General features: G+C 34.0%; 1 protein-coding gene across 3 annotated transcripts in view; it reads right to left on the bottom strand.

Annotated features, from left to right (window-relative positions):
- LOC135197939 (anoctamin-5-like) overlaps positions 1-14,797 on the bottom strand; it is a 142,723-nt gene that overhangs the window by 110,629 nt on the left and 17,297 nt on the right. For all 3 annotated transcript variants that reach the window (XM_064225219.1, XM_064225220.1, XM_064225221.1), the window contains exons 4-5: positions 5,072-5,236; positions 2,182-2,280 (exon numbers count right to left, since the gene is read on the bottom strand). In XM_064225219.1, coding sequence (XP_064081289.1) covers positions 2,182-2,280; positions 5,072-5,236 — 264 coding nt within the window. The remainder of the gene's footprint in view (positions 1-2,181; positions 2,281-5,071; positions 5,237-14,797) is intronic.

Raw genomic sequence — 14,797 nt, 5'->3', positions numbered from 1 at the left:
AGGTAGCAAGGAAAGTGAAGAGAAGATATAGTATTATACTATATTATACTCCTCCTTTTTTAATCTCTATAATTCTTCTAAATATTTTTCTTAACTTATTTGCTGTAGGCTACAGTAGTCTCTTGCCTCTTGGGCTAGTTGGTGACTTACTTGCACTTGAATCATAAAACCAAAAGAGACATGAAAATGGTTAATGTAGTTGTTTAAAGAGTGACAGCTATTGGCAAACTGACAATTTTCCTGTCGTTTCAGCTGGGAAAAACACACACATGATGCATCTCATTACATACATGTTCTGGCCAAGAGTTAACTCAGTCAAGCACCAAGAAAATTGTTGACCATTGAGCAATTTTTTTACTGTGTTCAAATACCAAATTGCTGAAGTTGACAGCCTTTCAAGTACTGAGGTACCACTGTATGTACGTATGCATGTATGTATAGTATAGTATAGTAGTATATAAAAGTGTGTGGGTAAAGTTATATATATATATATATATATATATATATATATATATAATATATATATATATATATATATATATATATATATATATATATATATATATATATATATATATATATATATATATATATATATATATATATATATATATATATATATATATATATATATATATATATATATATATATATATATATATATATATATATATATATATATATATATATTGGCAGTTCCCGGCTTACGACGGGTTCGGCTTATGACATTCCAAGGTTACAACGCTTTTCAACTATATTCATCAGAAATTATTTCCAGGTTTACGTCACATGTTCCAGGGTTACGGTGCTCATGACACCAATCTGACAAAAGAAATGTGACTCCAAAAATGCAAATTAATGAATATTTGAAGGTTTTTTTGTGAAAAATGCAGTACAAATGCAGTTTACATAGTTCTTAATATGCCCAAAACATTAAAATTAAGGTTTTCTTAGGAGTTTTGACAATTTACTGGCTTACGATGAATTTCAGCTTACGACGATTTTCGGCTTGCAATGTGTCTCAAGAACAGAACCCCCATCCTAAGCCGGGGACTGCCTGTATATATATATATATATATATATATATATATATATATATATATATATATATATATATATATATGCAGAAGCCAGATACTATGTCGTACCTCTAAGTTAATGGGATACAATCCACAATGAAGTAGTAAAATCCTTCTGTATATTTTAAACTACAGACAGATTTTACTTCATTGTGGATTGTATCCCCATATATATATAATATATATAATTATATATATATATATTATATATATAAATTATATATAAATTCATATATATATACATATTATATATTATATATATATATTAACATACATATATATATGTATATATACCATACTATATATTATATACACATATAACATATAAATTATACATAACATTATATATATTAGATTTAACATATATAAGATACATACATATATAAATTAGTAATTATATAAATATATAAACAATATTTTATAAATAACACATATATACATATTTCTATATATATAATATATATATATATTATATATTATCTAATGTATAAACTATACACACACACTTGGATATATACTAACATACATATAGTACATGTATGTTTCTGAAAAAATAATATTAAGAAATGAAGTTATATGAACGTGTTGAAAATCTACTCTACCCAGAATACATACACTAAAATAATGTCCTGAACCTATACGCTTTCACTGTATGTTTTAAACTGCTTATTTTAGTGCAAAAAATATAAATCTGAACTGGTCCAATAGTAGTTATCAAGGCTATATAACAATAGAAGAAATAACATCACTAAAGCTATTACAGTATGAGCAAAACTCTTACCAGAATCTACATACCTTGCATTCACAAAAGCTGGCTCATTAAAAATTATATTTCCAATAAAAATGACGATAAAATCAACGTGTAAAACTTAAATCTATAATATGGCAGTTTCAAACCACAACAAACCATTCTCCATATCAAAAAATAAAGGTGCATTAGGCTTTCACCCTTTCAATAAATTTTCAAAGGCAATAGACTATATTGCCTAATGATATGATAACTAATGCTTACATAAACCTACAATTCCTGTCTGATGAGAAAGTCTAATCTACAACTTCAACATAAACAACTAAAACAACTGACATTAGACTAAAAGCTTACCTTAATTGGCTTTTTGAGCTTCAAGATTTCAGCATAACGAGCAAGCAAGTCCCAAGGAGCATGGATTTTCACAAAATATGTCATACCATCCTGGGATTGCTAAAGGCAAAAAAAGAAAAATAGCAATTCTTAGCACTTTGCAAAATTTCTAATTAATTTTGTTACAGAATTACAGTATAACAGCATGCAGGGTATAGGCCATTTGACACATATCTCCATGGTTAATACCGGATAATTCAGTACACTAAATGCAAAAATCGCCACTGTGTAATGTGAATGAGTCAAGTAACAATTTCTAATGTAAATAGTACTGTGCAAGGGCAGTCCCCTAGTACTGTACAAGAGTAGTCACCACCAGAAAATATGTAACAGATTTCTAAAGTATAAACCCTGGACCCTTTTAATGTAGGAGTAATTATTCCTTAGAGTAAGGGGGTAGGGTGGCAAATTCCCAAGATGCATACATACCACTGGTATGTATTACACCAGCCCCGATTTTTTTGCCATGCCCCTAGGTTAGGTTAGGTTAGGTTAGGTTAGTTCAAAGGAGAAACCAATATGTAATATGGGTGTGGGAAACATGAGACTGTTTTTAAGAAGATTCTATGATTAGTTTTTAAGATATGATGTTCTGCTTTTTCAGACAAGGTCAAGTAATAAGTTATGTTCAGGAATACACAGTAGGGAGAGTTTAACACTGGACTAAAAAAGTTGAGAGTTGCCACAGCTCCCAAGAGGGGTAAGGAGAGTGAGTTATCTAAGCACCAAAATGGGGTGAGGAAAAAAGATGTTTGTCTTTTCAACAACAGATGACAAGATTCTGCAAAGGATACTTTGAATCCATGTATCTTATGATACAATGACAGAAACACCCTAGTTCTGGCAAGTCCAGCTCTAGTTACCGAACATTATTAACTTTTAAAAAATCTAAAAAATAAATGTTAAATACTTATTCACTGTATAAGCAAGGGCCAAAGATATACTGTAATTTAATTTTTCACCAACAGCAAACAATTAACACCAATAGACAAATGACTATTACTTGACATTTTCTCATTATGCAAAGTTCTTTGTAACCTCTTTCAAAGCCATTGCCAAGCTCCTGGGGAAGAAAAACACACAAGCAAAAAAAGGTGCTTGCACAATCATTTGGTAAAGTTCCTAGACATTACTCAGTTCCACAAGGGATCCAGAGTGAAGGCTGCTCAGATATAGAGTAGAATAAGCCAGACCTGTAAAAAGCTAAGTATTTTTAAATCATGAGTGGCCTTGTGATCATCAGTGAAGTTTCTTACAAAGGATAAACTTGTGGTTTGTCTAAGCCTCAATTTAAGAGAACTTTTCTGAAGATCCACTAAATGGAGAAATGACAGCATTACTTTCTCAAGGAAGCCATCCAACAACAAAACGCATACAAATAGTAGCCTATTAAAACGTAACGTAAGAAACACGCTAAGGATATGCAACACTCGGGATTAGGGTGGAGTGTGCCAAGGTTAAAGTCCTCCCTTTGCCAGGTATGACCTGGAATCAAAGGTTTGGTTAGATTTAAGAAGTTTAGTTAGGATGCAGCCCTCCAAATACCATTTCCACATCATTAAAGAAAGGTCAAAGGGGCCCAATTGGAACAAAAGATCACCTGCCGCGTAGGACCTGAGTCATAGATTAGGCTAAGTTACACAATAACTGTTATTACATTTTTTTACTTTAATAACACAATACGATATTTGAGTTTTTACGGTGTGCTCACAAGTCTCCTTAATAAGCTTAGAACGAAACTCATACCAAAATCTATTGCAAATTTACTATCACTGAGATATCGACTGTCGACTTCTCTCGGTTGGTTTAACCTTTATTCAGATGATACTGGTAAATTGGTAATAAATACAGAGCTCAACGGAGTGGTTTTGGTATCAACTATTATTTATTGTGATGGATTACCTGAAGAAAAGCGACCCCAACACACGCTGGGGTCGCTTTTCTTCAGGTGGAAAATATTGGGGTCGCTTTCCTTAAGGTGAGGAATTAACAGGGGTTACAGTAAGGCCGTGGCGGTAGGCGCCTTATCCGCATATTTAAAGATTCTTGGCAAGGTCTGTTTGTTCTGGCAAGAGGTAATGTTACACCGCGCGCGCTAGCCACAGGGGTTACAGTAGGTTTGATTATTTTTGTACTGAAATTGCAAGACAATACGCTTCTAATTAACTATGATTGTTTGTCTAAATTTGTGTTTTTAACAAATGTTTAATAACGTAGTTTTTAATGAATATATATCTATATTTTTTTCTCCTCTTTTCTATAATATTAGGAGCTAAAGTGGGTCACCTGAAGATTGGAGACACCAACAAGCAGGGGTCGTTTATCTTCAGGTGGAAAATATTGGGGTCGCTTTTCTTCAGGAGGAAAATATTGGCGTCGATTTTCTTCAGGAGAGGTATTAGGGGTCGCTAATCTTCAGGTGATCCATTGTGATTACCTTAGTAACTTTTTCATTTTTATCTTTTACACCAGTCAAGTACACCATATATATATATCCATCCATCCTTTTCTTCGTTTTCACTAGTTTTACCATTTCTGTTGGTGCACTGGCTTATAAACATAAAATAGAGGTTTACACCAGCCAAGAGATCGGAGAGAAAATTACTTATCATAGTATTTCCCAAGGAAATTATATACATCGAATCATGAATAGGCGTTACGTTAAACTATGCAATGCGAATTGGGTGGTATACGGTCTCCTAGTCGCAGTTGCCTACATTGCAATCATAATAGTCACAGAATATACATGAAAATTATGTTTTCTTTTGCCTGTAATAAAAATCTGCTGTCATTATGTCACACAGTTTAAAGTCTTAAGTCATACTCAAACAATTAATCGTCAATTACTTACAGATTTGTCCTCGGTTTCCAGCTCCAGTCCTTCTTCCCTGAGATTTTCTTCGTATACGCGTCGTCTCTCCACCTTTTCTGGATCTTCCTCCTCTTTGTAGGCCAATATAAAGTCTATTTGCCTCTTATTATCCCGGAAGAACGTAGTTTCTACCGTCCTCCTCACCTGATAATGGGGAATCATCGTGAGACATTGAGAAAATGAGGTTCTACAATCGGTGACAGATTGAAAAGGGGAAGATGAAAGGAGACTGTCAATAGGCATATGGGTCCCAGTAACACGCAAACACACATATATCTATAATATTATATTATATATATATATATATATATATATAATATATATATATATAAAAGTCTATCACATTACCGTGACTCATATACATTATACATATATCGAGCTACAAATGCCCTTTAATATCTAATTCGCTCTACCTCGGAATTAATATATTTTCATATATGTTTAACCGAGGGGGAATTTATTAAGCGATAATAGAATTGGCGGCCGACAGGCGCGAACCATCGACCTCTCAATTCCAGGACTAGCAGTGAAACCTTAGCCAACCTCGCCACCGCAAGAGATATAAGTTTATACCGCCTTCCATCTCAAATACCTGCCGCGCTCAGGTATTTTTTGTTTTGGCGCCTGTCGGCCGCCAATTCTATTATCACTTAATAAATTCCCCCTCTGTTAAACATATGAAAATATATTAATTCCGAGGTAGAGCGAATTAGATATTAAAGGACATTTGTAGCTCGATATATATATATATATATATATATATATAATATATATATATATATAATATATATATGAATGTCTTTTTACTGTAATACAACAGTATAATATAAAGAGAAAAGACCCATAAAACACTATTTTAATGTTGCAACGTTAAAATAGTTTTATGGGCCTTTTATCTTCATATATATATATATATATATATATATATATATATATATATATATATATACTATATATATATATATATGTACATATATGTATATATGTGTATGTATGTATATCTACATACATACATACATCATACATACATACTATATTTATGATATATATATAGTGTGTGTGTATGTGTGTGTATCTATAGATGTATATGTAAATAAATTATTCTGTTAAAACAGTATACGTCTCAAGTATAAAAGGCTCAATAATACACTGTTTTAAAGCTAAGGACCATATTTCGGTGGTGGGTGACTACCACCCTTATCAAGCAATGCTTGATAAGGGTGGCAGTCAGACCGAAATAGGTCCTTATTTAAAACTTTTATTATTATTATGGTTTATTATATTATATATATATATATATATATATATATATATATATATATATGTGTGTGTGTGTGTGTGTGTGTGTGTGTGTGTGTGTGTACACACAGGGTGTAACAGGAGTTTATGCAAATATTTCAACAATTGAAAGAAATAGTCATTCTAAGCAGAAAATGTTCTATAGACATATGCATTTTAAGGCTTTGTTTGTCGGTGAGGTGAATTTTTAAAATAACCATTTTTCCTTAATGCTGCTCTCGGCCAGATGGCGTACGCAATGCCTGAGTAGTCAGGGAAATGGGGGAAGGGTCGATGAAATGCATTAGGCAACTGGATTGGTCTTTTAATTATGATTTTCTCGAAAGGTTTTGAAAAAATTTAACATTACAGTCCTTTCAATTAGTAAATCACCTGTGAACAGACTTTACTGTAATCTAATTTTAATGATAGCCTTACGTATCAAGAAAGTCTTTTTCATCGGATAGAGACGAAAGCATTTTCTTAGTTGTGTTTTTTTCCTTCGACTGGTGTGTGATGAAAACTTTTGATGGAGAAAGAGAGATTATTGATAATATGTTTTAAATCTTTGATCTGTGTGTAATGAATAGGCTATTTTTGATGGAGGGGAGATTCCATTAAGCTGACTGTTCTCTTCCTTATCGGAGTCCAGTGAATACCATTGACGGAGAGGGAGAAGGTTTTTATGATAAATGCATATTTTCACTTAGTATCTAAAGGATACATTTAATTGAAAGTATCTTATTCACATCGGCCTAATCGCCGATTTCCTTTTTTTATTTTCATATAACATAGGAGTTCACTGCTGTAAAACATAAATAACCCTATTATCTGCATATTCCACATTATTGGATCGGTAGGGCATTGTCTCCAGTATCTTGTCCACAAAATGAATGAGGAATCTGAATCTTGTATCCCGAACACGCTCTTGCCGGAAAAGCGAGGCTGCTTAGGCCCCTTTCGCACTGTGCGTTTTGCCAACGCAGTTCGCTGCGTTGCGGTGATACAGACAGCCGTCGACTTATACAGATTACAGAGTAACAAGTGACGTGATGAATTCCATTCTCCCTCACCCCGCCTCTCCCCATACCTGTGCGTACTCTGAAATCCAATGAGCGCCATCTTACTTGGCCAGTTAACGATAGGTTATTAAAAAGAAAAACAAATCCACCTCACCAACAAATGACGCCTTAAAATGCATGAGTTTACAGAACATTTTCAGCTTAGAATGACTTTTTCTTTCATTTCTCTAAATATTTGCATAGACTCGTGTTACACCCTGTATATTTAATATACATATATCAAGGCGTTCCTTTGACCACCAAATACTCAGTGCCACATGTATAGCTACCCTCAACAGATTAATCCTGTATATAAAACTACAGCATAACATAAACAAACTCTTACAAAAAAGAACATAACACCCTTGATACATATTATGTATCCGAAAATATGAAAAAAAAAAACACCCAAGAGAGGAACTAAGCCTGTTACAGCGTAGTGTACATAAACAGCATATATGCACGTAAAAAGTATTTATTTCCAAAGGCCGCAAAATACAAGAACAAGAATAAAAGAGAAGTATACGTAATAGCAATAGTAAAGATCTATAAGAACAATAAAAAAAACAATTAACTCTTTTTGAGATTCAAGGGAAAAGAGGGTCAATGTTTACAGAATGCCCAATGCTTGTAGTCATGATTCAAGAAAGGTTAATGGTCCTAGAACTAAAATGTTTTTAACATCGCTGATCGTTTTTCAAGTGAGCGACCTTGTGAACGTCCGCGAAACTCCATTATCTTAGATAGCCTACAGACTGTTCATTATGCATGACGGCATAACAGCCATGTTACTACTCTATCTTAGCCTACTTTAAGTACCTAACCCTTAATATTGCATCAGTTGTAACTGTGAAATTCTTCATATAATAGTAGCTTCAAAAAAGATTTTTTTTTCTAACACAAACAAATCCCTCTAATTGCAAGGAAAAGTAAAGTTTGTTGTCTACAGTCTTTACTAGATACTCATTTGAGTCTTGCTAACGAATTTAGGGTATACAACAAAAGACACAAAGTTTCCTTTTGTTCCACAAGTACAAGTTTATTATTAGCAGATCACAAAAGCCAATCATACATTACTGACTCCAACTTCCAACACTGACAAAGGTCAGTATTGATGCTATTAATGAGGTCTCCAACATGGAGCCTTGTGGAAAGCTGTAACACGAACTTGTAATATATTTTTTTAATGTTCTTAATATTAAATATTTAGTATTTTCATTCATTTGATCGAGACTTGATGGGCTAGGCACGTGACAGTTAGATAGTACGTATTAAAAATCTGTCGGTAAAATGCTAAAAAATTACATTTTTCCTCTCCGTTAGCGGAATCACACAACTAAGGATATTTCAAACTGAACGAGCCGTTCAATCATCTACAAAAAATCTGATAAACTGTCATTCAAAAATTAATGATTGGCCTCTAAGTTTTACTTAGCAACTGAGTTTGATCAAGGCACAATACGGCCCCTTATAAAAAATGCTGACAAAATGCAGAAGGACTGTGTAACCTCTGTAAACATAGAGAGAGAGAGAGAGAGAGAGAGAGAGAGAGAGAGAGAGAGAGAGAGAGAGAGAGAGAGTCATGATATCAGGTACAGTGGAAGTATCAAGAGTAAAAAAAGAAAATAAATAACGGACTTATTTTCTGGGTGTTAGGACAACGTGGATTTGGCAATCAATATGGAATACGACGCATGACTACCAAAAAGTCTCTGAACTATTGTGGTAAGTGCAAATGAAACTGTGGGTCTCATAGAGCGCCTTTGGTGGAGTTGGACCGTCAAAAGAGACAACTATGTAGTGTAACTGTAACTAGCGAATGACTAGCATTTGTCTTCTATCCCAAATCACGTTAAATTATCCGGAGAAGTTTTAGAAATATTAACGCCAGGACAAGGAAAAGAAGTATAGGGAAAGACACTTTAAAATTTTTTCTTTATCAGTAACAGCACTTTAGGCTCTCTGATATCCAGAAAGAACTTTTCACGAGGAAGCTTTAAAGATGCGACGAGAATTCCATCGACTTAGGTTTAGGAAAACATTTGACTGTCACACCGACGTTTCCTTGATACAGGTCAATTTATGGACGTTTCATTAACCCAGGTACATTTGAATTGCGGACACGTTCAATGATATTTCCGTGCATAAACTCAAGCAAATTTTAACAGAATCCCAATGCAAAACAAATGTAAAATTCCGAAGCACCCGTCTGATGAAAGCGGTTAAAAAATGGATACCACGCAAATCCTTCCTAGCAACAAAGACTTGCGGTGTCCAACCACTACCAAGACCAGTGGCGAGTCATTAATTAGTCTACTATTTGCCATGTAAGCGGCCTTTCCCATAATAAATTCATCAGGCGGGCAAACGACGAGTGCGTAAAACACGCTCCCAGAATAAAGCGCCATCGATCGTATTAGGAATATTCATACAAAGCGTCAGGGAAAATAATAATTTGTCAAAAGCCTTCCAATATAGGTATGTATATGGTCTTACTCTAACGGATGTATTGATTAGTCATTCGTTAAGGCGACGTCGGAGAAACGCCGGCTGACACAATGGCTTTCTTCAGCTGAGAATATATAGTGTAACATAGATAAACTATAATATTTTTTCACTTTCTCGGAGAGTAAGCTTACAAACTACTTTGTTGATGATGTAGTTGTATTTGTTGTTGTTGTTGGGGGAGGGGGTAGGAAAGGTCTATGGAATAGCCTAAAAAGGTCTGAAAAAGGTGTTCCACGTTGTGTTAAAGATACAGGAATTTTAGGATATGATATTTATGATTTATTTATGAAATCAAAATGTAAAAAAATAAATAATGTGCATGTTAAACAGTACAGAAAAATTATTTCTAATAAAATATAGCATATTTATTTTAATTTTTGTTGGTGAAACAAGGCTCTATTGACCATAGATTTTAGCACGTTTTAATTTACGTTAAAGGTTAGGACTATAATGTTTACAATTTATGCGTGAGGGGAAAATCTCACACACGTCCCGAGTAAACTGGAGGTCGGATCACGCCTTGTTTTACTGTGATATTATATAAAACAAATACACACATATACTGTATAAAACAATTAAGCCGTTTTCTTCCAAGAGCCAATTTTTTGTGGACCTGTTGGTTCCGGAGGGTGTCTACATCCGGTTCTCAGCAATCTTTGGAGAGTGGCCGCTGGCACCACTTCTTTCCGAATCCTGTCTTAGACCTACTACAATCGTCTAACCACCAGGTACTAACTCAGTGTATTTTTCGGACAACATACCTAAAGACATCGTTCTCTTTTCCCCGTGGGAGTGATCATTATAATGAATAAACGAATGAAAAACGAATATAAGCCTACGGACAAGAGTCCATTTTCTGTTTTAAAACAATTCTACCGATAGAAATCGGCATGGAAGCACAAAGGCGCGAGCAGGTGACCCAGTTGACTAACGAACCCGCAAGACGGTAACAAATTCAGCTAATTTATTCATGAAGTGATATACATTACACTAACGCTGTAATGATGAAGTTTGAGGTGATATATGCTGATAGCATAATTTTGTGGGAAATGCACTAAGCTGAATAATACCAAAATGAGGCCTTTTTATATCCTGTTAGTAGATTTATTTTTCTTGGTTACGCATTAGAATAACTTAATAATAACTATACCCCTTAGCCCTACCGTTATACCCGTATCAAAATTTTAACTTCTATTTTTTATAACGATTCAATATCACTATTATCGAACCACTTTATTAATACCCTAGTATACCTAAGGACTGATCGATTAGGGGAACGTTTCATCGCAATTAACAATTCGACATGCTAAGCAGCATTATATTAGGGGCTGGTTACCACTGTAATGAGTACCCTCGAACGGCTAGGAAGCGTTAAAATTAGGGACAAGACCCCCAGAGCGAGGATATCCTTAAGAACTTAATTAGACAAAGGCTGTCGTCAAGTTTTTAGCGAATCCGCCCTTCGAACGAAAATTTAGACTAAGCTCTGAGGACTAACTAAACGAAGTAATTTCTAATTATTATTATTATTATCATATTTTTGTTATTTTTTTTCTTTTTTTTTTTTCTTTTGCTCTATCACAGTCCTCCAATTCGACTGGGTGGTATTTATAGTGTGGGGTTCCGGGTTGCATCCTGCCTCCTTAGGAGTCCATCACTTCGCCCATAAACTTCCCGTTGAAGGTGTTCTGAAAAAATATCTTATTTTTCCCTCTGGAAAATCAAATGTTTTGCAAAATGTTTTCCTTAAACGTCAGAAGCATTTCAGAGCAAAGGAGCTTTACGTCCATTAAGATTAGGAAAGGTATCGAGCAAATATAAATATGTATATATTCTCTCTCTCTCTCTCTCTCTCTCTCTCTCTCTCTCTCTCTCTCCGCTCGAGTTAGTTAATTTCGTATTCAGAAAGCACTTGCACAATACTTATTTTCACCGTGAACCAATTAAGCAATGAATTCCGTGCTGTTAAGTTATAGATCTTTATACCCTAACGAGATGATGGGCTGTCATTAGAGGTGAAGATAATGATGGCAAATTCTGAGTAATGAATTGGATAAGCCAATACAACTGACTAGAGAGAGAAAGAAAGAGAGTCTCATGACCGGTTTCTCCCGGTGGTGGCCGTCAATGAATGAATTATGACATTTGGGCAATTTCGCCGAGCACTGCGGCACTTTCAGCCATTCAGCGCCTAAGACAGCGGAAAGGGAAGTTGGAGTGGTTGGACAGCCAGATGAAGAGAGCCGTAAAATTTGAGTGAGACGAAGCACAAGGCAACGATCTAAAGGTGGAATTGAGAGAAAACTTATCACCCACAGCGCGCCACGTCAGGTATACTGACCTAAAAAAACCACATACACACACACACACTGACAATTCCGACCCTCTCGCTGGTGAGGTAATAACCCTAACCATTAGACTACTAGATCCCAAAATTAAGTTTATAAAAATAACGACGTCCTCCAAGAATTGATCTTCTGCTACGGAGTCGTGGACCATAATCGTTGCGGCACCAGAAACCAAAAGTACTTCCAGTACGGAAATGATGTTCTGCATCGCATTAGCAAATTTGTACACTCATGTATTTAACTGGGTATCTTAATCACATATATCCTTCCAATGTAACTCACTCTCTTTTTCTCTACACACACACACACACACACATATTATATGTGTTTAACACATAATACACATACATACATATCATATATACTATATATATATATATATATATATATAGAGAGAGAGAGAGAGAGAGAGAGAGAGAGAGAGAGAGAGAGAGAGAGAGAGACTGCACTTTGCAGGTGATTTTATTGGTATCGTCCTAATTTTTTCAATGACACCATCAAAAGCAACAAAAACCATTAATGAGCATAATAATAATAAATACCATCATTAAGAATAGGAAAACGTTAGTATAGTATTATTACTATAATTATTCACGTTGTCCTAGAATAGCGCAAATTTATATCGATTTCTCAATGAGACCTGGAGGATCTGAGCTGGTAAATATTACGAAAAATCATTCAAAAGAATTGAAGCATATTTCTTTGACGTCGCTAACTGTTGTTTCCTAAGAGCAGAGGCGATACGGACCGCCAACCAAAAATACAGTTTTCTAGCCCTGGCCGAAAAAGGAAGAATACGAGATTGATACAAGATTGGAAGTAGAGTCTTATCTTAAACCACGAAGGGTTATGTGCCTCGCTTTCACCCTGAATTACAGACGAGGATTTGCTGCCATCTGAAGGCAAAACCTTCAGCCACGCATTCCATGAGGTGGAGCTTGTAAATTTGACTGATTTGTTTAAACATATTGGCGTTGCAAAACAATTCGTCAATATCTTGAGGTGTAAAAGAAAGTGGTGTCACCAACTAAGTTTCGTTTATCACCTCACGGGGATTCGCATAATACAAAATTTTGTTTTTCAATTTCTGGAAGTAAAGACCCGTTAATAAAATATAACTCTTGGGGTCCTTCTGTAATTAGATCTTAACACCGCTGATATTCATGTTGAGTCTTATCCATAAGCGAAAAATGCACATAAGCACTCGATTCATTTCCAACAAGAAAACGCAAGGAATCTTTGTTACATATCCTCGGACAAGTTGTGAAGCCTCAAACATCTTTTCGCAAATATTTTTATTTATCTCACACAAAATATGCTGAGTGTCTTCACGGGTCTTCAGTAAATATTCCGCATACTACGTACAAATAACGGCAGCTTTTTTTTTATGTACTAATTTTCTGTGTATAATCGACATTTAGTCTCGTCGATCAAATTAATATTCTGTTATAACATAATATTAACTGGAGTTTGGTTTTTTGTAGGTTTTAAATTTTAATATCGGTTAACTTCCTTATTTTTATGATGTTCATAATGTAACAGTTCCCAATCTTAAAATTTTCGAGGGAAGGATCAAGCATCATATGTTCGCTGCATATTAATTGTTCCAAGCCAGTATTTGTTGAAATCATTGAGCATCGCATCATAGTTTATACTGAAGAGGCAACATTATTCAGACACGACTTGTTTTATCGCTGCTGCAATTTGCAAATTGGTTCTTACCCTTATGAATTATGCATGGCATTTACCTGTTAATTATTCTTAACGCCAAAAAAGTTATATTTTTAAGTCAGGTTTACTTAACAAGAGAGAGAGGAGAGAGAGAGAGAGAGAGAGAGAGAGAGAGAGAGGAGTATGAATAAATATCCTCCTTGTCATTTACACATTCATATTTACTCCCCTGATTTTACATATATAATATTATATATATATATATATATATATATATAATATATATATATATATATATATATTATAGATAATATTATATATATATATTATATATATAATTTATACATATAATATATATAATTAATTAATATATATATATATAGATATATAAATACTATTATATAATATTATAGTTATATATATAATATATATAGTATATATTATTATATATTGATAATATATATAATATATATATAAATAAAGGACAAGAATCGAAAGGCCTTGCAGAGCTCATCGTTTCTCTTTCCTTTAGGTATTTATATATATATAATATATATATATATATATATATATATATAAAGGACAAGAAGTCGAAAGGCCTTGCAGAGCTCCATCGTTCTCCTTTCCTTTAGGAATTTATATATATATATTATATATATATATATATATATATATTTATATATATATAAAAATCCCTAAAGGAAAGAGAAACGATGGAGCTCTGCAAGGCCTTTCGACTTCTTGTCCTTTACTTAGCAGACTGGAAAAATATAGAAAGAAGTTTACAAAGAAAGCTCGTATACATGACAGATGGGGAATACAAAGGAAAAAAATATGTA

Source organism: Macrobrachium nipponense, chromosome 21 (genome assembly GCF_015104395.2).
Source record: "Macrobrachium nipponense isolate FS-2020 chromosome 21, ASM1510439v2, whole genome shotgun sequence".
Taxonomy (NCBI): Eukaryota; Metazoa; Arthropoda; class Malacostraca; order Decapoda; family Palaemonidae; genus Macrobrachium; species Macrobrachium nipponense.
This window is presented reverse-complemented; position numbering and strand designations above follow the sequence as displayed.